The 24312-nt window shown below is 39.7% G+C and overlaps 1 protein-coding gene across 1 annotated transcript in view; it reads right to left on the reverse strand.

The window, feature by feature from the left end:
- Nucleotides 1–19400, reverse strand: part of LOC309442484 (protein SIX6OS1) — a gene marked incomplete at both ends in the record, with an annotated part of 34352 nt that extends 14952 nt beyond the window's left edge. The window contains 8 exons of the mRNA XM_082058350.1: nt 418–538; nt 957–999; nt 1461–1648; nt 5831–5920; nt 10649–10775; nt 13804–13860; nt 14177–14233; nt 19322–19400. Of these exons, the coding sequence (XP_081914476.1) occupies nt 418–538; nt 957–999; nt 1461–1648; nt 5831–5920; nt 10649–10775; nt 13804–13860; nt 14177–14233; nt 19322–19400 (762 nt within the window). The remainder of the gene's footprint in view (nt 1–417; nt 539–956; nt 1000–1460; nt 1649–5830; nt 5921–10648; nt 10776–13803; nt 13861–14176; nt 14234–19321) is intronic.
- Nucleotides 19401–24312: the final 4912 nt, after the last annotated feature.

A 24312-nucleotide genomic window follows, 5' to 3' on the forward strand; every position in this document is an offset into this window, starting at 1 on the left:
TCTTATTGTAAAGCATATTTAGTTAAATAAATTCATAGTAACAAAGCCTTAAAAACCAGGAGGGCCTGTGAAGGCTGGATACTCCAGCCCTGGGGCTCACTAAGGAACTGCTCTATTTTGAAGTGTATTCTCTGGCCCTCTTGAGCTGGCACGACAGTCACAGCCACACGGTGCCTTGGTGGAAGTTAATGGTGTAAACTGAGGTCAATAGAAAGCAAACCCTAAGTGCCTTTACATTCACAGACACCTCTCAGAAAACATATGTGATGTTACAGAAACATAATTACTGATACTGGAATCACCTTGTTGGTCTGCGTGCTTGAAAATACACTGCTTTTTGTGTTTTAGAAAATGTAATGGTGGTATATATAACCACACCTATAAAGTATTTACATAAAATAAAATTAAAATAGTTACCTTTTTTAAATAATTAATTTTCATCTCTAATTCGTCTGCTTCTTTCTGTAGTTCAATGGATTCTTGCGCAGCAGCTGCTGCGAGCTTTAACATTTCCTGTGTTTTTTGCCTCGAAGAAGCACTTTCGTGTTATGGAATATAGATTGCAACATCACTTTTTTCAAACAAGTGAAACTATCGGATTTCTGACCCCTCTATGCCATGTGAGCAAATGCTGGAGGTGCAGAAACTTCTGACAAATCTACATTTCCTAGACAAGTCTTCAAATCTAATTTCAATTAGGACTCTCCTCCTTAATGAAGCATTTTGATGGATATTTCATTAAGTGGAATTGGATTTTCTTTCCTCAAAATGCTCCCGTAGATTTAAACTGAAGAGTATTATCTTTGGTTTTTCCACAGAGAAATGCTAATGCTGCCCCTCTAAACATAAACATATAAATAATTACTATACTCTTCAATTCTTCAATAGAAAGTTTTAAAAGGTAAACATGAACTTTCTTCCCTGTAAACTGCATGAACACTACAAATCAAGGATACATATGTAAAGCCCAGTCATTTAATGATTTAAAAGGGACAGCCTCTGTAAAAATAAAATTTCATTTTAGATCATTAATTCACAAATATAATTTTCTTTACAAATACAAGATAAATTAACAGATCAGGAGCACTTTACTTAGTATACATAACAAGAAGAGCTGTATAACAGACAGTAATACCATTAAAAACAGCATTAGAAATATATAAAAATAAATGTAAAATGTTGACAGGCTAGTTCTAAAGTAATTTTAGAATATTTTTACCTCAAGAAGCCAAATGGCAAACCTCTCCCTCATGGGCTGGAGGAATTAATATTAGTGTGTATATTCTAAATTATTGTTCGAAGTCTGAGATTTTCTCCTAAAAACTGTATAACAAAACCCAGACTTTTTATGAGCTGAAGGGAAACTGTGGAAAATTAATTAGAGGATTTCTGTACAGCACTTTCAATGCACAGTGCACTACCAATAGACTCTACTGTAAAAGCATTGATAATAGTCGTACCCTGAATATCCAAGCAAGCATCTTCGTTCAATTTATATTTTTCAGACAGTTTCAAAACTCTGTTTTGGATTTCTTCAAGCTCCTTCTTTTTTTTGTAATACTCCTGTGCAAGAGGACTTTCTGCATATTTTTCACGGTGTTGCTTCAAAACTTCTTTATACTGGGCTATGTAATCCTCATACATTTTCCTATAAAAATACATATAAATTTATTATTTTTCACATGAAAACATTGTTTATAAGGAAAAAAAAAATACATTAACTTACAGCATCAGCTCAATTACACTTGCTGCTGTCCTGGAAAAAAGTCCTACACATATCACCGGACTAAGAGCTGCCTCCACTACTTGCTGAGTAATCTGTGTCTGACTCGGGGAAGCCTTAAACACACACATTAGTCACACTAAAATAATAAGACTATTCACACTTAAGGTTAAGCAAACACTTAAATGTTTTAACTGGCAAAGAGCCAGAATGCTCAGCTTCTTGTAGGGCTGCCCTCTAAACTAATGTTACACTAATACAATTTCACTGACATCATGTCAGCACGTAGCTACACGTAGGTAGCAGCAGTTAACGTTCATGACATTTTTAAAACTTTAAATCGGCTTTTGTAAAAAGTGTACTATAAAAATAAACAAATACTGTAACAAGTAAGAGGATATAACTCATCACATAAAGCTGGAAATTGATCAATATTATGTTTGGAAAGAAGAGAAAGAAAAGTGCCATTGCACAGAACGGCAATGCTCTAAATCAATGACAGTGACTACACTGGAAAATACTTTTTTCTTCTTTTTTTTTTCAGGTTTGTTCACTCAGGCAAAGAATTTACAGGATAGATTACTAATGACAGATCAAATAGTCAACTATTTCATTGGGATTAAATAGTTGTTATTACACCAAAAATGCTGCTAGGCATTACTTTCATGACAGGTAATTTCCAGTACAAAAGTAGTATCTTTTGGGAAAGCTGAATAATTAACAATGCAATCAAGGAACTGGTTCTGGTTCTTAATGTCACACACTGGTAATCTAAGTATAGACTTGCAGGGAGTCTCTATTTTCCACATAAACAAGAGTTAACTATTATTAATAACAGTTTTTTAAATGATGAATAATAACAACCAGTGCCCAGTAACTACATTTCTCTCTACTTTGGAAAGCAGAAGCTTAATAGCTGCTTAAAATGAAACTAAAATATGTGATTTTTTTCAGATGTTAATATTCTGTGCCACTTATTACTGAAAAATGCATATGCAAAATACATAATAAGAGTTCGATGGTGGTGCAGATGACACGTTTATAAAGACGTATCGCAGCTACAGACATCCAGCATGTATCATTACGCAGACCAGTCATTTAACTGAGAAAGAAATACCACACAGAGTTGCTTGACATTAGGATATGCCAATATAAAATCACAGAAGGTGAACGAAACGTCATCCTCTAGGAAAAGGTTCTGTGAACAATGGATACAAATTATAAAATATTAGGTTACTAGTACACCTGTAGATTAGCCAGAAATTCCTTTATGAAAGAAATTTTGGTGGATAATAGCAATTAACCTGTTTACCTGCACCAAGTCAAGGAACAACTCTGGCTGCTTGCAAAGCACACACTATTTCTCCTTAAAGAAGACATTTTATCTCAAACTGCTATTAATTGTCTAAATACAGCATGACTGAAAGGCAGACACCCCTGGCTGCCCACTGGCTGGCCTAGGCAGTGGAAGAGAGAAAAATTTGTGTCCAATTCAATAGCAGAAGCTTCTGCTCTTTACAAAAGGAAAACAAAAGTCACAGGAAAAAAGTTAAGATCTTAATTTTCCAATAAAACTACACTGTAAATTGTCTGAAGTTCAGTAAGTTCAGTACACCTGTTTAGGGGAAAGAAGATATAGACCAACACTGTGAAACCAAAGAATTGACACTTCCCAAACTTCACATAGAAAATTATATTAATCTATTTGTTTTTCTACATGGGTGGTCTCAGGAATCTAAGTTGCTTGATTTATTGAAAGTCTGTGTATACTGTCCAAAATTTCCCAGATATGAAAGATGGGAAATATTCAATTCTATTTAATTTAACAGATGCTACAAACAGTCTCAAATACTAGGGAAAATAACTGAGCAACATTTTCTCATATACAGGTAAAAATGCATTACAAATAAATTTTAAAAATATAAATAAGTAAAATAATTGGTTGTAGCAGGTACATTTCAAGCTTCTGAAAATAATCTTCAAACTGCATTATTTTCCCACAATGTATTTTCCAGATTTTTAGCCACATATAGTATAGTAGTCTTGAGAAATTGTCACTATTTTGAATATTTTTCCCAAGTAATTCAAATCCTTCAACTCACACAGTAAACATAAGCTATATAGAATTCAGCAATATTCACATTCAAGTCATTAGAAAAAGTTTTTATCTAATGACAACGGGAAAAGTACAGCACCCACAAGACCCCTGCACATTATGTGGATAGTTAGTTATTCCTCTTTCCTTCTTCATATCACTTCTTTTCAGGATGAACTTCCAGTTCACATAAGCATTCTCATAAGTTCTTGAAACCAATAATAACGAAAAAATGTGGAACGTTTTTTAAAGCCTCCGTAATAAGTGCCTAATTAAATGCAAATTGCTCTGCCCATCTTTTAAAAATATCTTCCCATCTAAAGCAGTATGTCCTCAGTGCCCTCAAATGCCAGGCCAGAAAGCACATTCAGCACATAAAGTTCTAAATGTACATACTTTTTCCTAATTTAAATATTTATAATTTGCTGGATGCACATCTTGCTGATTTGAATATATCATCAAATGCTTCGGTACAGAGGGACTATATTTGAGAGACCACATTTGTAAAATACATGAATTAAATTTGTTTTATGATTTAGAGCCATGATGTCTTATAATTAAGCTCAGTAAAACAGATCAAACACTTGCATGTTGGAATTGAAACTAGTTATCTAAAGAAGCAATTTAAAAGTAATGCTTCTTTGGCTTGTCAGCTCAAATTAGCGAAAGCCAAAATGGCTTAATCATATACTCATAGAAAGCCAATTTAGCCTTATTTTTCACCAAATATAGAGCTCTGAACAGGAAGAAGACAGACGAGCTACTAAGTGAGTTAATTAATGGCTATCAGGCATGCTACTTCTGCTGTCTTGGACCACTGGCAGGAAGAATACTTACAAAAGAATCCAAGCCAATGTTTTAAATCACCTAAAGTTACACCTCTATATTGGTATTTAGGTACCCAGATGGCTCTGTCATGTTTTTTTCCATCCCAGAGCTAACCAACCTCTTCCCCTTCCCAAGCAAATCAGTAAAGGGGAGCAACCTCTCAAAAACAACCATCAATTTGACCTGAGTGTTCAACAGAACTTTAGAGGGTTAACATGGCACACCACATTTTGAACACTTACTGACAATCTTCAGCGCCTGTCCTTTATTCCACTGAATAGAGGCAGCTACACCACACAATTAATCAGTTCTTTAAAATGCAAAATCTCATTAATGAAGATGAAACAACTGAAATGCCACTTACTGAACCGAATTGAATTTGCAATTAGTACTGACCAGAATCTTACTCACAACTGGTCTTAAAATGGTCTTAGGCCAGGGTTTCCTGAGCCACTCTCTCTATTTTTCAGGATCTAATATTGAATTTGCATTCTCTGTGGTTATTTTGAAGAATATACAGCAGAATACAAATAATTTAGTTGTATATTCTAATAATCATATAAAATTCATATTAACAAATAAATATATGCATAAAATTATCTGAATGCTTCTAATTGTTATCTTACTTAGTCCATATATGAATTTAAAGGCTTATGTTCCATTAAATGATACTACTGAAAATAAGGGGGAAAAAAAAGCATAAAACCTGTGCATTTTCAAAAAAGCCATACCAAACCTGAATATCTGAAACTTCTGAAATCACAGTATACATGACAACGTGTCATAATAATGGCAAAAAAAATCATTCATAGATAAGACTTAGGTATGCTTTTGTAAATATGCTCTGATATTTCATATTTCTGCCAAAGCTGAAACATTCATTGCTTTTATTTCTTTGGCTTTTCTTGAAATTGTAGGCAATTGAATAATGCTCTGAAAAATTATAACAGGCATTTGGGAAGCAATTGTATTTGAAGAAGTCGTATCTTCTCCTGTTCCACCGACAACTACAGAAGAACATATGAGCTTATAATCATGTAAACAAAAAGTTCTTTTAACTACTCAGTCACTTATCGTGAAAAGTTTGCATGTTTTTGACAGAGACTGCACTATATTTGCTGTTTAGTTTAGACAGGTTAATAAGTACTACTGCTAGAAACCTCATCTCACATGATCATTGATACCTCTCATTTTCTGTATCTTCTTGTAAAGCTTCAAGTTCATTTTTCAAATATTCTTCATGCTTGCTAAGAATGGCATAGGTGGGCTTCCAGCTGTGGAGAAAGTAAAAAAAAACAACCAAACAAAAGACCCGATAGCATATAATAAATAATAAAAAGCCATCCAGAAATAAAGATGTCAAGTTACTCTAGCTAGCTTACTAGAAAAAATCATTTACTTACATGAATGATTTTAGTATAGAAGGCTTTCACATGCTAAAGCAGTTAGGCATCTAAATCCACATATTAGGTACTCAGAACAGCATCCTTTAGATATATACTGTCTTCTTATTGGAGATACATGCAGCTTTGTTTCCCCTACAGCCCTGAAACACTATTTGCTGTACTTCTCATTCAAGGAGCCTCCTGTAATGTAAGAACTATGATGCAGCCCATTAAAGTAGTTTCCTTAAAGCAGGATGCTGTAGATTGTACTGAAATCACAGCAACTTCAAGGAATACACAAAAGACCTATGACTCCTGGAAGTAACCAATAGAACCTTCTCAACATCCAGGTATTAGAGATGCCTCTTCCTTGCATGTGGGACCTCTAGAGAACAGGCAGATAAACTTTCTGATTCAAGTGAAATTCAGATGTGGTCTTAAAGAGAGGCAGAAGATGGGTCTTTAAAAAGAAAGCTTCCTGACTGAAAAAAAAGATGGTGTACGCAGCATGAGCCATTCAGGCCTGGATGTCTCCTGTTCTCTCAGCTGAGATAACAGCTATCAGAAAAGACATTTCTACAGAAAGTTGTAACTGAACAAATGGCCAGGATGTTGCGCAGATAAAGACGGTAAGAAACAAATTCAGAAATCTCTGGTGCATGGAGCCTCTGAATAGCGAGTAACACTTTAATAAGACTTAACACATACCAAAGTGTTGTGAGATGGGGGAAAGAACAGAAAAATTACTTAAGTCTACTAAGCTGAATAGGTATATGTGCACTGACAAGCTCTGCACTCACTCAGAGAGAATATTCTCTGTAGCAACACGTTGTCAACAGGCAACTTCTGAGATGCTCAGAGCTGAGATTTAGATGATGTCTGAATCATTGGAACAGGCTGGGTTAGAATAAGAGAGAGATCCTATTTCCCATGAAAAAAAAATCACACGTTTTCTCCACGGGAACTTTCTATAGAAAAAATTAACACACCCTTTCTCTAGTCAGGGCTTAAAGTATAAATTCAACTTTTGTCCAGAATACAAGCTGTCCTAAGGCAACACAAACACATACAATGAAGTTTGACTGAGTGGAACTATCTGTCCAAGGAGATGTACACACAAACCCCAATTTTAGGAACCCATACATAGATACTATCAAAGCTAAACACTGAAGAAATAAAAGAAGGAAAAATCCATAAGGACTGAAGAGAGCAAGTGAATCCAGAAGAGCAGAGATACATTACATTTAAAGAGTTACAACAACAAGGAGGAGCAGAGAAATTATGATACAGAACAAGGCTGCAATTGAATGAAGCAAATAATTCATTACTGGACAAGCGAGAGCAACTGAGGACGTATGGTTCACTTGGCACTGCATATTCATGAATACAGCAAGTAAAGGGCATTTTTGGATGTGAGTATGCCCTGTGGTTCAAAACTGCAGGGTTTGTAGCATGCAGTCACACAAACTATTAATGTGCATTTGGACAATCGCTACCAAGGTGGAATACAATAGAGGCTTCAGTAACAGCTAACTTAATGCAATTTCCATCAAAGAAATAAAGAACAAAAATCCAGCAATTAATTTGCTGAAGTCCAATAACCTTGAACAAAAATTAAAGAACTCCAGGTGTTGAGACAACACAGCATACAATCAACATTTACAATGGCTGTAAAGTTTGTCAACAAATAAGCTGAATGAGAAACTGCAGCATCCATTCAGGAAATTTAGCTCTATTGACACAAATCGTTTGACACCATTGGTGCTTAAAAATGTAATTACAAAATGCTACTTCACCACATCTACCGCAAGTTCAGCAGAAAGCTGAATTTTTAAAGGGTCAGATTTTTTAAAAAGGAGAAACCAACATGCTTATATACTTATACAAAAATGTACTGGCACAAAAACACTGTGATCTTCTCCTACTCAGAAAACTCCATGCCTTTCTTTAGAGGAAAAAAAAACCCTCATAGAACTTTTATTAACCAAAGTACAAACCATATTGTATGTTACATTTTGTGTTCACATCTGTTCTGCGGACATGCAAAAAACACATAATACAAGAACACTGTTTTGTAAACACCAAAAGCTCTACAGGATTCAAGCAGCTCATCTATTCGTTTGTTAAATGCATCACTGTTTCACAGACGTTCTTGGTAGCCATCACATTTCTTTGTCCTTCCTTTCATCAGCTAGGGTATAAAAAAAATCCTTATCCACACTAATCTGAAAGCAATAAAAATATCTTGTAGTTTAGCTAGTGGGACAGGACAACAATTTATTTTCCAAATTAGCAACATCCTGAGTTCGTATGGCTATTTTTTTAATTCCCATGAAATCTCACCATCCTTGAAAACAAATTTAAAAAATATAAGATAAATAATCCAATTGGAATCAGTTCCATCAGCAGTATTTCACCACTTTTTATTGTTCTAGGATCAAGAGTTCCAGTTTGAATCATTCAAGAAACTAAGTATTAGCAAAATGTCATCAGTTGTCTAAACACATGTATTTCATTTTGGTAATTTTGTGACTTCAGTTCTTTGTTCCCTAAACCAGTGTGGATTTCCTTAGAAAATACAGTAGTGTCCCGATACACCTGTCTCATATATCATCTTTTCTGTAGACCTGAATATAAGAATCCTGTATTTTGTTCAGTCTTCAAACATGCTTTAATATAATTATGATGTCTAGTAATCCAGACAAAAAGTTGTTCCTTTGAGTGCTCTATTGAGTATTACTGGCATTCAGTCAACTACAAGGCTGATTGTGACTCCAAAACAATATTTGAATTTACAAAATCAACATTAGAGTCATGTCCGGTATATGTGGAGTATCAACTAGGATGTATTTTAGAAGTTTAAGATGCTTATACTACGTAAGTGCTCTAATTGTCAGATCTTATGGCCAGGGCTTGTTTGTTGCAGTTTTCAGTATGTCGTTAAATGACATTTTCAATAATTTAAGACACAGTCTCTACTCTTCTGCAAGCATTGTCTTTCTATGAATACTCGTATTCATTAATGAGTCACTTCTCATTTTCAGTCTCTTTACACTAATGCCATTAATTATTCTTTGTAGGACCTGAGCCAAAACCCATTGAATTCAGTGATTAAAATTTAGATCAGATCCTTAGTTCTACCCTCAATTTTTTATTTAGTTTCATCACTTAACAGTTTGTGATTTGCAAACAGATTTGCAACTTCAAAAGGCAGATAAGGAAGTAGCGTGAATGGTTTCGGAAGCTTACAGAAGCGTTCATTTTACACTGCATTGGAGTCAATAATTTAAAGGAAAACTGGAATTTTCTTGTCAAGGTCAATTCTTTTCCCAACCCTTTTTATGATAAAGCTACAAATTAGTATGATACAGCAACATATTCAAACCCCTAGCTACTTCACCCACTTCATTCACTAATGTTTCCATTCTTTCTTCTATTTTTAGATGGTTCAAAATAAACCTAAAAAGGACGCTGATGCTATCTTCTCTTTTTAGTCTTAGAAACACCCACACTCTCCATTCACATTAAAAAAAAAAAAAACAAATATACATTTCAGACAGTTTTATTCAAATACTTATCTTTAGATAAAGAATTGCAAGAAAACCAAAGGGATATAATTTGCTAACAAATCATCACTTCACCTGCCAAGGAACTAGAGAGATTGTGGAGAGATGAGCACTGCAATGCAAAGACAGGATTAAATCATCTGGGCCAAGCTCTCTGTATTGTCAAATACTGATTTGCCTTTTCAGCTACCCTTACAAACACCTGATATTTTCATTTTGAAAAATTATACTTTCTGTGTCAGTAAGACAAAACCTCTTTGAAGCCAAATTCTTGCTTGAGAAACTTCTCATTACTAAGACTCCAGAGTGATCTGCATTGAAATCTTGCACTAATAATCTGATAGGTAAATTTATGTGAAGAAAACTGTGAACTGCAGCCTGTTGCATTCATCAAAGCAGTATGCCTAGAAAAAAAATCTGCAGCCTGCAGTAAAAATTATACCAGAATCTGATAGAAGTACACACATATCTGTACATAGAGGCAGCTATGAGACATCTTACAAGAGAATATGCATAGCACAAGAAGTAATGCAAAACCTGTTGTAAGCAAAGAGCAGAAAGATGCTTCAATTTCGGGAAGCCCAATTCAGAGTTAAACAAAGAACAAGATAATGAAGCCTTATCACTGACAGTTATTAACATTTTTTAGCTAAAAATAAAGTTAACTTCTTTTGAACAGTACTGTCAATACTTTTCAACTTTGACAGTATTCACATGCATCCAAACACAGGAAAATTATGTTCCTGTTATCTTACTACTGAATATTTCGGCATGCTCCAGACAGTACTTGTGATCTCCGGAAACCATTGATTTTAACAAAAAACTAAAACAAACTTAAATGTAGTATAGTTTTCCATAATTTACTTTTTCAGGGGGTGGACAATACCACAATTTTTGTAGCTGATGATTTGCAACTTGAGAAAAAGAGGAGAATACTAAAGTTTTCTTTAACATCCCTCCTGTCTGAACACATACACATATTTTTACACTATTCCTCACTGACTTTCTGAACACTGTCTACAAATCAAAGTTCAGAATATATTATACTCACGCATTACAACTCTCCTTACTACTCTCATTTTGCTTGTGCAAATCAGCAATTGCATCATTGGCGTTATCTATATTTTCCTGCAACCTATCGATTTCACTCTTTTTTTCCTTGATTTTTTCAGTATACACTGAAATTAAGAATAAAAATTTTATAGTAAGCTTTCATATTGTCAACATATCCATGAAATAAAATTCTACATTCAGAATGATTCAAAATTACTTCCAAAATACTGAATCTCCATAGTGCCAGATGAGTGACTAGCTTACAACTAAGCAAATAAACTACAAAGTGGGTCAAAAGCTTATGGAGTTTCAGCTGTGTGGCAAGTATCTCATATTGTGATATTGAAATTATTTGTGCTGTCTGTGCATCCCAGTCTATGTAGAACTGAAATAACTATTTGTGGTAGAAAACAAAGCATTCTTAGCAGTTAGAGCTGACTTTTCCTTTTTTTTTTTTTGCCATCCACGGTGTCTGCAGATACTAGAAACCAGAATATAAGTCACTCTGCCCTCGGTAATGTTTGCAACTGAGGAGACTGATTGGGGCACAAAAGTTGTTTGAGATGAAGGTGTATTTCAAACATCTGTTTTGTTTTACGGAAGTCCAGAAACACAAATGTTTAGAATGGGAAAGCTGACTACGAGAAGGGAAAAATTAAAACATTGCTAAAGGTGTATGAGTAAATTATTACTAGAAATGGAAACAGAGGAATTTAAATGAAACTGGAATTTACTCAAGGTGGGAACGTGTAATGTATGATACGTTAATACAGGACACAGAAGTTAATTAATGAAAAAGATGCACTGCAATGACAAATCCTCAAGTTCTATGCTACTTGTGGAGAATCTTAAGGCAGATTTCTGAATGAATGTTTAGTAGAGAATCCATACTGTCGCACATGGTCAGCGTTCTCCTTCACAAAAGCTGAGAGCTCTCACGCATGCTCACATTGCAATACAATGAGCACAACTAGGTGCATATTTTTTTTCTCTGTGCTGTTTCTTTCTTATTTTTTTCACACAAGGTTTCAGGGTGATTAGTGCCAAATCATCCCTTGCCATCCCTGCCCTGATGTGCTATACACCAAAGCTGGTGGCCCTAAACAGAAGTCAATCACAGTCATCCGGCCTTTCTTATCTACTTAACCAGGAAGAGCATCTTAGTTATGCAAGATGTTTCTTGAGTTGTTTGAATTACTGCTCTGGAGCTTCAGGTCATCCTGAATTTTGGGTCTGGTTTTGCAGTACTCGCTGTATATTCACTTTCAACACCAGCTGCATTTATACCACAAAAAAAAAAACCAAACAACACACTTCTCAGAGAGAAATATTGCTCAGTGAAAAGCGAAAAATTCTCAATGTACTTTAATATCTTGAGTTATCCTGAATATCTTCAATATCTTAATATTTTTGGTATCTGAAGTCACTAACTTGCCTTTACCTAGCATGAAGCATAACTTTTGGAACACTGACACATGCTTCATTTCTGTAAAAAAGAAGGTGTATTTGGAAGTATCCTGAAGACATCATTTTGAGATTTACTGAGATATAACTGTAATAACAAAATAAGTATTACAGAAGCAAGGCCATACACTCAACATTTTATTTAGTATTTTCTAGAGATGGGCACTTCTGAGATAAGTGTGAGTTTTTCTACTCAGCCTTTGCTTTTGCAAGGACCTTGGGGATGAGATCCATCTCACCCAACTTTACAACGCAGGCAGCTAATTCAGAACTAGACACACAAGGCTCCAGCCACGCTCAGTGGAGACAAGTGAACATTTTTTAAAGCTTACTTTGTCTAACCTACTTTAAACCCTTTCTTCAGGATAAGACAAATCACACCCTAAACGTGTCTGTTTCCCTCCACCGGTTATAAAGGGACTCAAGCCAAAAAGCCCAATGAATCTCACGCTAGAAGTCTAAGGCTGAATGCTACAACTGTTGCTTTGCCAAGTAATACACAGAGACAAAATTTAATCAGTGGAACTATTTCTGGGTAAGTTTTTGGATTATTTAACCCAAACTCTTAAAAGTCCAAGTGTTGGTTTTGAGTTCACACATATTTAGAAATCTCTGAACTGAACACAGAAATAGCTATGTCATGTTACTTACAGAGTCTTTGGATTTTCCCTAAAAGCATGCCCGTTTACCACAATCTTGCACAAATGTTAAGAAAAACCTCAACGCTAAAGCTCAGTTATGTGACTGAAGAGTTAGAATTCTAGGTGTACCAGATTTAGTGTTACAGATGTTTTAATGTTTAAGATGCTTCAATTTAATACTGATAATCTTCTTAATGAATAAGTACTTGCTTGGATATATCAGCCAAGATTATTAGAAATGTTACCATTAAGAGGAACATTTCTAATTAGACCAGAACTCTCTCCTGTGCTTTTTTCCTGAAGATTATGAACTTCAATATCTACCTATGAAGTATCAGTGATGACCAGAGATGTCTTCAGAATGTCTAAAGAACAGTTTCTGTATCAGAACCACTCTCATGAATGAGTGATACCACTTAGTAGCATGGTAAAGAAAAAATCAGTCTAGACCTAAATCCGTAACATTATGCGGTCTGTTAGTCCTGTGGACAATGAATGTGATGTGGAGCAATACTTTCTCATTGGGTTTCCTGTTTTAAATTTCAAATAAAATTATCAGCTGTTTGATTGCAGAAAACAAATACCAGGCTTGAGTGGGTAGCAGTAACTGAGAAAACTTTCATTATTATAAGGAAACAGAAACAGAGAAGCAGCAGTGAGGCAGAGGTCCAAATCTGGAGAGAACGAAAAACACTAAGAAAGAAAGGGAGGCAAGTGGCAGATGTATTGAGCAAGCACAGCTGAATCAAAGAACTGCCAGTGACTGTGAGGAGCTACAGAGTCAGAGCAGGAAATGGCGCAGCACGAAACTGGCTGCCCATGAGACAGCTGAACAGCATTAGCTAAAAGTCACAAGCAAAAGCAAAGTCTGCTGGGGAGAATGAGCGAGTATTGATGGCAAAAGATGAGGTAGGGTGAACGCAGGACACGGGACAGCTTTCATTCTTAGGCTTGCTTCCGCCGTTGAAACACAGACCTTGTACAGGGACTAATGAGACAAAAGCAGTGTGTTCAATGTCTAATAAAACGATAATTTATCACTACTCACATTTTATCTGTTGTTTCTCATATTCCTTAGCGTAAGAAATTTGTTCTAGCTGGAAAACTAATAAGAAAATAAACACTTTTTCATACATATACACATGTATAGATACACAAGTTGAGCTGTGAAACAAATGTATGTTGTGCAGCATTACTTGCACTGATTAACAAATATCTAAATATCTAAATAGCAATTTTACTATTAAATAGTTGTTAGCATCACTCTCCATAACCTCAGAACTAACAAAACATTATGCAGACAAACATCGAAACCTTAGCATTATAAATTTATTTGAAGTTAATATAACTGTTTGAAGGAGAAAACATCACTGTATGTACTGCATTAGTAACTATTAATTTAAAAATGTAGAATGACCTACCAAACTCGAGCAGAAGTTTGTGCAAGTTGCTCAAAAGTCTGTCACTCATTGTGTAAACTACAAAAGAAAAATGCAATTCAAGGATTTACGCAGTCAAAGACTCTACTGGCACAATAAACAAGTCAAACCGCAAGCAATACCACACATTTTAAGATACAAAAGAGGAGAATAAAAGTTTTAACTGCAGTTGAATTCGTATCTAAACCACTTTAGTGGAACCAGATTTCTCATGGATAGTGGTAATGGACTCACTGAAAGTCTAACCCAGTTAGGAAAAAAGCTGTATCGTTTAGGTAAAGTGTTGTTCCTGGAGCAGCTCTATCTTTGAGAGGTTTAATGTTCTTAGAAGGCATGAAGAACGCAAGAAAAGATGCTTGTGTATAAAATGCGTAGCCTCTACTCCAGCTGGTTTACTAAGCCTATTGACTGCAATGCTGGTAATGGAAAAGCTACTTAACCATTCTGTACACTCCTCCTGCAGTAATTGCTAAGTACATTTAAATCAGAAAGTATATGCATAAGTGTGATTAAAGACAGAACTCACATACAATGGAAAGCAGCTTATTACAAATCCATTCTTCTGTTTGCATGGTGGTGCTACGTGCAGAAATTCAGTTATGGGTTTTTAAACAGTTTGGGAGTCATGTAGTCTTCTAAAAAGGAGGCAATCACCATTTTATCAGGCTGTACTGAATACATCTGGTTAGCTCGGATATACTTAACATGAAGCAAACTTATCTGATATTTAACTGTCCCACAATGGCTTCCTCATACCCTCAGTACTGTGTAAAAAGTAAAGCCTCAACAAATTGGCGATGAGATCCTAATCCGGGATAAAGTGGAATAGAAAACAACCGCAGAATTTAACTCAAGTGGCATTAAGGCCCCATACTGTAGAACTGAGACTGTGGAAGCAGGAGGGGGTGGGAGGAGCATTGAAAATGCTGGATGTTTGACAGAAATGAATTTGCTTAATAGTTAAGTGAAGCTCAGAACCCCTAATCCAAGTGAATGGATTAGTATAGGCTGTGATAAAAAACTCTGAGAAAGAGATAATAGTTTTACCCAATGCATTGAAAAGCTTGAAATCCTAGTTCCTGGTGCCTGGAAACACTGAGAGCAAATAAAATATTTTCCGGGAACACTAAGAAAAATACTATGAGATAGTACCTCAAGTCCCAGGTCACTGCAGAATACTTTTGCTCTTACACAATGTGAAAGAAAATCCTAAGTCATTCCTTTGGATGCAAAAATTAGTTTGGAGCATATATTAAAAACTTGTGCTCTAGAAACAGTTTAACAATGTTTATTAGTTGTTTCTCTGACTCTTCCCATCAAAACTGTAAGACATTGGGGTGTACACAGAAGATAAGCAGATGAATGCAAAGAAAAAGCAGAAACATTACTTTAAACAGCAAATAATTTCTACTCATTGGTTTATAAATCACAACACAAAATTAACCAATAGAGAAGACCGTAGAGCTGCATATTATTAAGATACTTAAAATTCTATCATTTAGTCACTAAGACAGTTATTATTAATTTGATCATTTGAATGCTTTTGTAAAAGAGAGAAACAGAACTGAAGAGAGTGTTTAATATTTTTTGTAGTTTTACAATACAATTTATTTAAAGGGTGAAGTTGCAGAAAATGACAGCGCTTCTGAAAGCATGCATATGTAAAATACCTGCTATTCTGGACATTGTTAAAATGAAGTAATACAACTGCAAATAACAAATGCTATTCTGTGTTGTCAGTTAAGAGGATACATGTGTCACTGGTAGAAAGGGCTGAGAGATTCAACTACACCGGTAATCTAGAGGATGTTTGTGGATTTTAAAAGCAGAAGTTAACACCAGCCTGAAACAAAAGACATGTAAATTTTGGACAGCTGATGACTTCCAGGATACAATTATAAAGGCTGATTCTTGGTCCTATTGGAGAAAAGTAGCATTGGATCAGTAGCCAACTCTGGATGTTGTAATTAAATTTATAGCTTTGGTAGGAATGCCATGGTAATTTTTCTGTATTTTAATGTTAAAGAGAAATATGCAATACACAGCAATGGGTAAAACAGCTTCCAATAGCATTATTATTTCTAATGGTGCTATTCAGAACGCTGCTAGAAGAAAAATATTATTATACATCTTGCATTTTTGTACCACATTAATGAATGTAATTATATGGAATTCAGTTGCGGGAGTAAAGTTTCATGTATCACATGAAACCACAAACAAACCGCCTGATGGAGTCTCTAGCCATTATCTTAACAATAACATTAATGCCACTTCTCGCAGTAGAGTTACAGCAGTAGGTTCATATCCCATCTGGCAACGGCCATTTCTAGGTTCTTCAATAAAAGGTGCAAAATACTCACAATCTGTGAAATAAAGGCCTTACTTTAAATCAAATGCTCAATTCTACCCACTGTCAGCTGCGCAACGGTATTAGTTTCTATTGGCTTTATATAAATATTTTTTGTTACAGCAGGGCTCTTTTGAGAGCAAGCTGTATTTGCCTCTGTTGTTCATTACTGTTTAAAACTGTCTTAAGTGACTGGTTATTTAATTCTTACTGGAATTTAGTAGAGTTCACATTTCTAGACTAACTTTTTACCTCTGGAAAAAAAAAAAAAAAGAAAAAAAAAATTAAAGTTCCTCTCATCGTACTGTTTATCTTCTTCTGCCCCACTCCTACAACACCATTTAGGAACCATGTGAGGAGACTTGAACCCTGCATTCAAGGCAAGGACGTGCCACCTTTTTCAAACCCCGCTGCCCACGTTCACCGTTTCTTACAACACCGAAGCCCTTTTCTTGACTGCTGACAATTCTAGTAATTCTAGTTATTACATCTGAGTTAACATAATTGCAAGGCTCTTCATTTCTGAAGTCCCTGTTCCTAACACTTATGTTTTAAAGCACCATTGCCACCCTGCATCATGTGCTGTGCCTTCATTCCTGGCTACCTACGTGTCTTGTCAGGTCCTCAGAAAGTCAAACATCTCCTGGATTGCCACATTTTACTTAGTTAAAGCACATACCAAACAAAAATATATTGCTGCTGATTATTCCCTAAATTCCTGGAATTCATAAATTAAGGCCTTTTTTTTGTCAAAATGGTAGGGGGAAAAACATGCTGTGGGATACCACACAGGTTGCAGGTGACCACCACAAAATGGCGGCACAAGAGAAGGGGAGCAGGTTCACCCCCAATGGAGAAGGTGATGGGGCAAGAGCGGCCAGGTGGCCCCTCTGCATTTTGGGGGACCATCAACACTTGGAAAGCGGCCGGGGCACGCTGGTTTTGCACCGCCTTAGGCGCTGCCAGAAGGGGAAGGGCGAGGAGAGCCATGACAGCCGTCCAGGGCCTCACCCAGGGCCATCATGGCGAGGGGCCGCGGCGTGGCCACCGCCCCGCTCCCTCAGCTTCGCCCAGAGCCGCCTCCAACCTACCCCGGGAGGAGCCCCAAACCCCGGCGAAGGACCCGCTGCAGCCCCAGTGAGGGCCGAGCACCGTCTCGTCTTCCTCCCTCACAGACCCAGCGAGGCGGGAAAATAGCCGGGCAGCCCCAGAGCCCCGCGGGCGGGAGAGGCGGGAGCGGCGCCCTCAGCCTGGCGGAACGGGCACTGATTTTATTACTAATTGCTGATATTTAGGTTTCGGCTCAGCCCCGCCAAATTGAAACGGAGAAATAAACTTAACAGCAGAGTCAGTTATACTGTGAAGCGGCATTCTTTATTTTATCAGCGCTGGGGATCATCCTCCATAAGTGCTCCAAAGACTGAACGCTCTTGCGTTGCTTATATTCACATAATTATTACATATGCATTACAATTTTCGAAAAATTTGACTTAAAATAAATCTATACTAAGAAGTAATTGATGATGTTATAATTGTTTAGTTTCTTACTTACATCTGTTAATTATTAGTTAAGCATAAGCTAAGCACTCCGCTTCTAAACAATGTATTACTTAATCTTCTGTCTCCCTCCTGTCGTGCAGGAGGATCTAAAACTTGAAAAACATCCCCTCGTTTTGCAGGTGGTCAGAAAGCATTTATCACGTCAATTGGTTAATGATGGGTGCGTCTTTTGTAACTTAATCACAACGTACATTAATTTAGCAGCTTCTCTTCGAAACGGCGCAGAGAGGGCGGCAGGTGCCGGGACTTTCTGCTGGGACACCGGGAGCAGCTTCACCTGCCGGGAGAAGGGGCTGAGGACACGTTGCGAGTGGGTCAAACAAGCTCGCAAGTTCCCGCCCATCTAAAAAACAGAAACCCCACCCGTTTGCCTTAACAGTGAGAGTTATGACGGAAAGATCAGCATTTCCGAGGGCTTCGGGGCGAAGGGGGAAAAGCGATGAGGATGCTCCATCTACCGGGGAGAGCGCGCAGGCGGAGCCGGGTGGGAGCCGGGGGGAGGCGGCAGCATCTGGAGACGTGCCGGCGGCTAAACACACACACCCCACGGAAATAACAGCCTGCAGCGTGGAACTTGCTTTATGCACCCTCCGGGTCCCACGCGTGTTGCTGACCCAGCTGTGATGGTGTAGCGATTGCATAAAGCCGCCTTCCCCCTGTACCTCACGTCTAAAGGTGCGGCCCGGCTGTCTGACGATTTAAAAACGCATTAAATTATCACACTTCCCATCCTTTTACATTGAAGATGCTGGAGAATGTCACCAGCTCCGACAGCTCTGAAGCGCACGGCGGCCTCGCCTCAGAGCACGTTGCCCTCACAAAACTTGTGAGTTTATTTATTTATTGATGGGCAGCATTACGAGGCAAAAATGCACAGCCCGGGTACGGAAGAAACTAGAACATGATACTTCTCTCCAAACTGCACTAGCAACGGTGTTGGGTTTTTCCTCCCTGTTGAGATTACTGAGGCAGAGTTTAAGACTATCATAAGGGAAAGAAAATAAATGATGGGGGCACAGGGTGGTGAAGGGGGGAAAAAAGACATCAATGTGGATGATGAAAGAAGAAAGGACAGTGAAAACAGAAACAGGACAGAGGAGATGAACAGAAAACTATTTCTGCCACACGCAGCACAGGTGTCGGTCAGACGCAATGCTGCTTTCAGAAGAGTCAATTCAACCAACAAGAAATGCAGCTTCAAAGAGAAACAGCTGACCTACCTGGCTTCAGGTCAGAGATGAAGAAGTGGAAAGAAAAGAGAGACAAGTGGAAAACGGCATGTTCTTTTGGAAGCCACATGTCTGCGGCCTCTAGTCTGTGGAACCCGATGGTGTCGAGGCTCCGTCCTTTCCAAGAGCATCTCCGTACTGCCCCCACCACCCACTGTATCTCTCTACCTGTCCCGGGGGGCGAGAGCTGCCTCCCCAGGTACATTTTAACTCCTAGATGCCCCTGGGGCCTCCATAATTGCTGCTTTGCAACCCATCTTCCCAAATCATTGCATAAAAACAGCCTCAAAGCTTTGTCCTGCCTTGAGTGATTCTCTTTAAGACACACACCCCCCCGCCACTCCGCAAACTTATAGAAATAGGAATTTAATAGCAGAGTAGCAGATAACTTCTGATGCTCATTAACACCTCCCGGTGTCCCGGTGATTTAAGCAGCGATGTCAAAGAAGGCGGAGGTTCCCACAGATCCAGGGACCCCAGCTCACCCGGAAGGCTGTCAGTCATTTCAACAGGCTTTGGATAAAGCCAGCGGGGACTTCCCGGTTAATTCCCTGTATGGGCTGTCAAGAGCTGGCCCCACTGGGGCTTTTCAGGACCCGGCATCTCCTTCAGCCCATCTTATTTATTACAAGGACTCCCGACCCCAGGTTGTCGCCCTGCACCCACTAAAAAATTGTTTCTGCGGCTGTAGAAAGGAGGGCTTTATGTCCCGCTGGTTCTGCCTTGTTTGTTTTGCCTGCTTCCCAATAGCATCCTTAAAAAAAAAAAAAAAAAAAAAGGCTTAAACAACTATTTTCATTCCCACTCGGCAAGCAGGAAGGACTCTTTCATAGTATAATCTCGAATCAGTGATGAATGGGTCGCATTCCTCTGAAAATATATATGGTCAATTCAAGGCTCAGAAAGGGAGCTGGAGACCCCAGTCCCCCTCTCGCTGGGCTCCGCTTTCTCCTTCTCCCTCTCCTCCGGTTTTGGAAGGCTCCCCTCAGGCTCCTCCAGCTGATGGAGAGGGCAAAGAAACCCCGGACTTTCCCAGCAGAGAGGACAGGACACCCTGTGCCCCCAACCGCACCTATGTACCATTTTGGGAAGATCTTTAGGGACAGCCCCGCCAAATCCCCCGGGGGAAAGTAGGGAAGCGTCGTTGTCTTGTGCTCCTTGAGCCTGCCCTGGCTGTCCTACCTAAGGGGGAGAGTGTCCCGTGCGGAAACTCGCCCAGCGGTGTAACGACTGGTGGGGAACGGGGTGTGCGGTGTTTGGGACACACAAGGCGGGGGGAGCGATGATGGCGGGAGAGAGACAGGGACAGACTAAACGTGTCCCAAACAAGTGCCTTTCTTCTCAAGCTGAATAACTAGCTCAGAAAGGCGGCGAGTAGATAACGCGGAGAGGCTGAAGTGCTGGCCCTTAAAACTCGGCAAGGTACAGAGACCTTCTGGTCGTTATCTTTGGGGAAAAAAATTAAAAAATAAAAAGCATAGCAATTTTTCGGGATAAGGGATGGACCATTCCCGTCCTCATGCGGCTGCTCAGGGATAAACTTGCTCCTTGAAGCAGCACCGTGAATGCCGGAGCCCAGGCAGATGCCCACCTTCCCATCTTCAGCAGTGGCCCCAATACTGTTTCCAACCCCGGGCTGGTGCCAGGGAGCTGGACCAGGAGGTGGACTGTCCCGAGTGTGATGCTGCTGACACCCACAGGGCACCCAAAGCTGCGGAGGAGCTCCCTCGACAGAAATCAGGGCCCCCAGTTCCCGAGCAGCGATGAAGACCAGCCGTGACACACAACTCCCGAACTCAGCCCCACAAGCCTTTAGAGACTACACTGTCTCAGGGTATCTAATCCTGGTTCTTCCCTCTTCCCCAAATACGGGAGTTGTCCTCATTCCTGCTTTCTGCTAAACACGTGTTTTTCTGACATCCTTCATCCCTGTCCTGGGCGGATATGTAATAGCCGTAGGATTTTTTTTTCCATTTCCATAGACACAAAATAGTTCTCCATACGACTACTGCTATCCATTCCCTGTCTCCCATGGGAAGGGAGTCGCAAGAACGCCTTCTTTTCCCGAAGAACACTTCCCACGGGAAAGAAAAAATAATAATAAAAATATATGTATATACAAACACATATATACAAATACATACATACGGATACATATATAAATAAAATAAAATAAGGAGTTACTGGAAAAAAGCAAACAAACAAACAAACAAACACAAGCAAACAACCCCCTAAAAGGTCGAAAACTTCCAGATTATTTGAATACTTTAATGTTTTAATTTGATTGCTATTGTTGGAATTTTCAGAGAAAATCCTGGTAGAAACCGGATGTTTTAAGCAGGGTGAAGATTGTATTTGAACACACCTCAGTTAAAAAGGAGATTTGGTGCTGTGTGTATTTACCTGCAGGTAACGGCAGCAGCCAAACAAATCTCGATGGATCAAGGATTTTAAAACCAGGCCCATAGCTACACCCTAAAGAAAACTGAAGATAAATCTTGTGTGGTAGATCTTTTCTACCTGCAGCACTGGCCTTGGCCAGGGCCCTGTACAAGGAAGATCTTTCCTTACTAGTCTCAAAATGTTTTATTATTATTATTATTATTATTATTATTTTAGTTTTCAGTGCTTCTTAAGTCTAACATCAAACATACAGGCCATGCTTTTTATTACTTTTTATTACAGGTAACCTAAATAATACGCCGAAGGGCAAAAATTTAATGAATACCTGGTCTGAGAGGGGAAAGTGAGTAAATATCTGTCGGTCCGACAGCATTTCGGGGACTCTGATGCTTTCAACGGTTATCACTAATTTAAGTGAAAATCCAACCTGCATAGTCTCCCTAATATTAAGTAGGTCACAGCTTTAAACATAACTCTTTTTAGGAAGAAATGGAGCGATCGATAGCTGCTATTTCAACAATTATGGCACTCTTAAAAAATAAAAAAAAGGCGAGCACACGAACCACATCGAAACACGGGTCTTTTCCCTACCAAGCATCCCCCACCACATCATCCTGAGCTTGAGGTCTTCCCTCCACCAGAGCTCCCGAGTGCCTCGATGGGAAACGCTCCCGAAAACCAGGTCCCCGGAGGGGTTGACATTTTCAGTAACCTTTTCTCTAAGCGACAGCGGCCACTCCACTCCGCCTGAGCATCCATCCCTCCTCCTCCGGCGGCATCGGGGTGAGCCGGGGGAGCGGGCTGAGGGCAGGGACCCGCTCCCTGTGCCCGCTCCAGCGCTGCCCGACCCGCAGCGCTCCCCGGCACCCGGCCGGGTCCTGCCGGTACCGAATCAGGGTCGAGAAATCCCGTTTGATTGCCCAGGTACCCGCCGAGGGACTGCCTGCACTTGGGCTCTCTCAGCCAACGCTGCAGACTCGGTTAGCATCACTTAATGAACTCCCACATCTCCGGCCATCCTCCCGAGACCTTTAAAGTAGGGCTTCTCCTTCCCGGGGGTATTTTTTTAATGCAATACTTAACGCCAAACAAAGGTTTAAAAAAATGAATTCGCACTTCTGCTGCGCTTGGAAACACCGTCTAAATAGGTAATCGCAAGGGACTGCGATTCTGGGACCCAGGATAACTGATAAGTGCTGATATGAAGGTGCTCAGCATATTTTTGAGGCCCTGCGGGAGGATGCCGGGGGCACACCGTGCCGATGCAGGCTGCCGGGATGATACGGACTGCTGGGAGTATTTCTGATAAATATTTTTTAATGTGCGGTTTTATTCCTTGTTCTCCATGGGTTCATCTCTGTAGGGATAACTCCTCACGCTACCTGTAACAAGGGTCAGAGTTGTGACCTAAATTAAGGTAGTTATCATTGCCGGACACGAATGTCACAAGTTTTGTCCCTATTATACGCGGGAGGGAGGGAGGGAAGAAGAAAAAAGCGAGGCGGGGGGGGGGAGTGGTAAAGCTGCTCTGGAGAGATGGGGGTGAGACCTGCCGGGGTTCTCTGTGACTGAAACGCCTGAGGGGTCGGGGGAGGAAAGGAAGGGCTCCCTCGGAGCTGGTGGCTCTCGGCGTGGTGACACAGAGCGAGGAGCCCTCAGGTCCTTCTCCAGCCAGGAACAAGCGGGTTCCCCCCGGACTGTGCCACTTCCCAGATAGAAGAGTCCAGCGTTCACAGCTGGAGAGGAGGCAGAGCTACTGAGGCTGGGCTGATTTTCCCCCTCGGGTCAGCCTTTAAATGGTTAACACAGGGTTTCTGGGTCCGTTTCGGTGTCGCCTTTTCTTTCTCTTCCTCTCAGCTCCCAGCAGAGCTACCAGCAACTCCCCGTCCGGGCCGGTTTTTGGGGAACAAAGGCTGGGGACCTGGGGGACAGCCTCTCGCCCCTGCGAGCTGCTCTCGCTGCTCTTAATGAGGATTCATTTCTTTAGCCTCCAGTCCTGGCTTTCATTACGGAGCCTGTCTCGCTCTGTTCATGGTCATTAGGCTGCAACCCAGTAACTCCCGCGCCAGATCATGTGCATTAAAAGATAAAAATTAAAATAAAAAGGAAAAAGAAAGACCTACGGTAATATTAGTAATCATTATCATCATCGTCTGGCCGGTCTAAATTAGCTACCCATTCACACAGGGTTCCCACCCTGCCTCCTCTCTCAAAGCAGAGATTTTCCTCCATCAGCCCCTGTCCCGGGATGTTTTTGGGGCTCCGGCGGGGCGGGCTGGCGGGGCCAGGTCAGCAATGGGGACGCGCCCGTCGCCGTGGAGGTCGCCGCCTTCTCACCCGCTCGCTGGGAAGCCCGATGCTCATATCGAGGAGGTTTGGTTATTTGTTTGGTTTGGGTTTTTTTTTTTAATCCCTGTCCGAAGTGGTTATGTGGGATCTTTCATTGAGCTGCTCAAATTACTGTTTTTCCCTGGCGGAGAGGACGGGCATGCGGTGGAATACCATTTATAGTTGATATTTTCCACTGATTATTTTCTTCCCCGTTTTTCCCCTAAGGGGTTCAACAAATCAAACCTGGG

This window comes from Streptopelia decaocto (assembly GCF_964273445.1).
Source record: "Streptopelia decaocto genome assembly, chromosome: 7".
NCBI lineage: Eukaryota > Metazoa > Chordata > Aves > Columbiformes > Columbidae > Streptopelia > Streptopelia decaocto.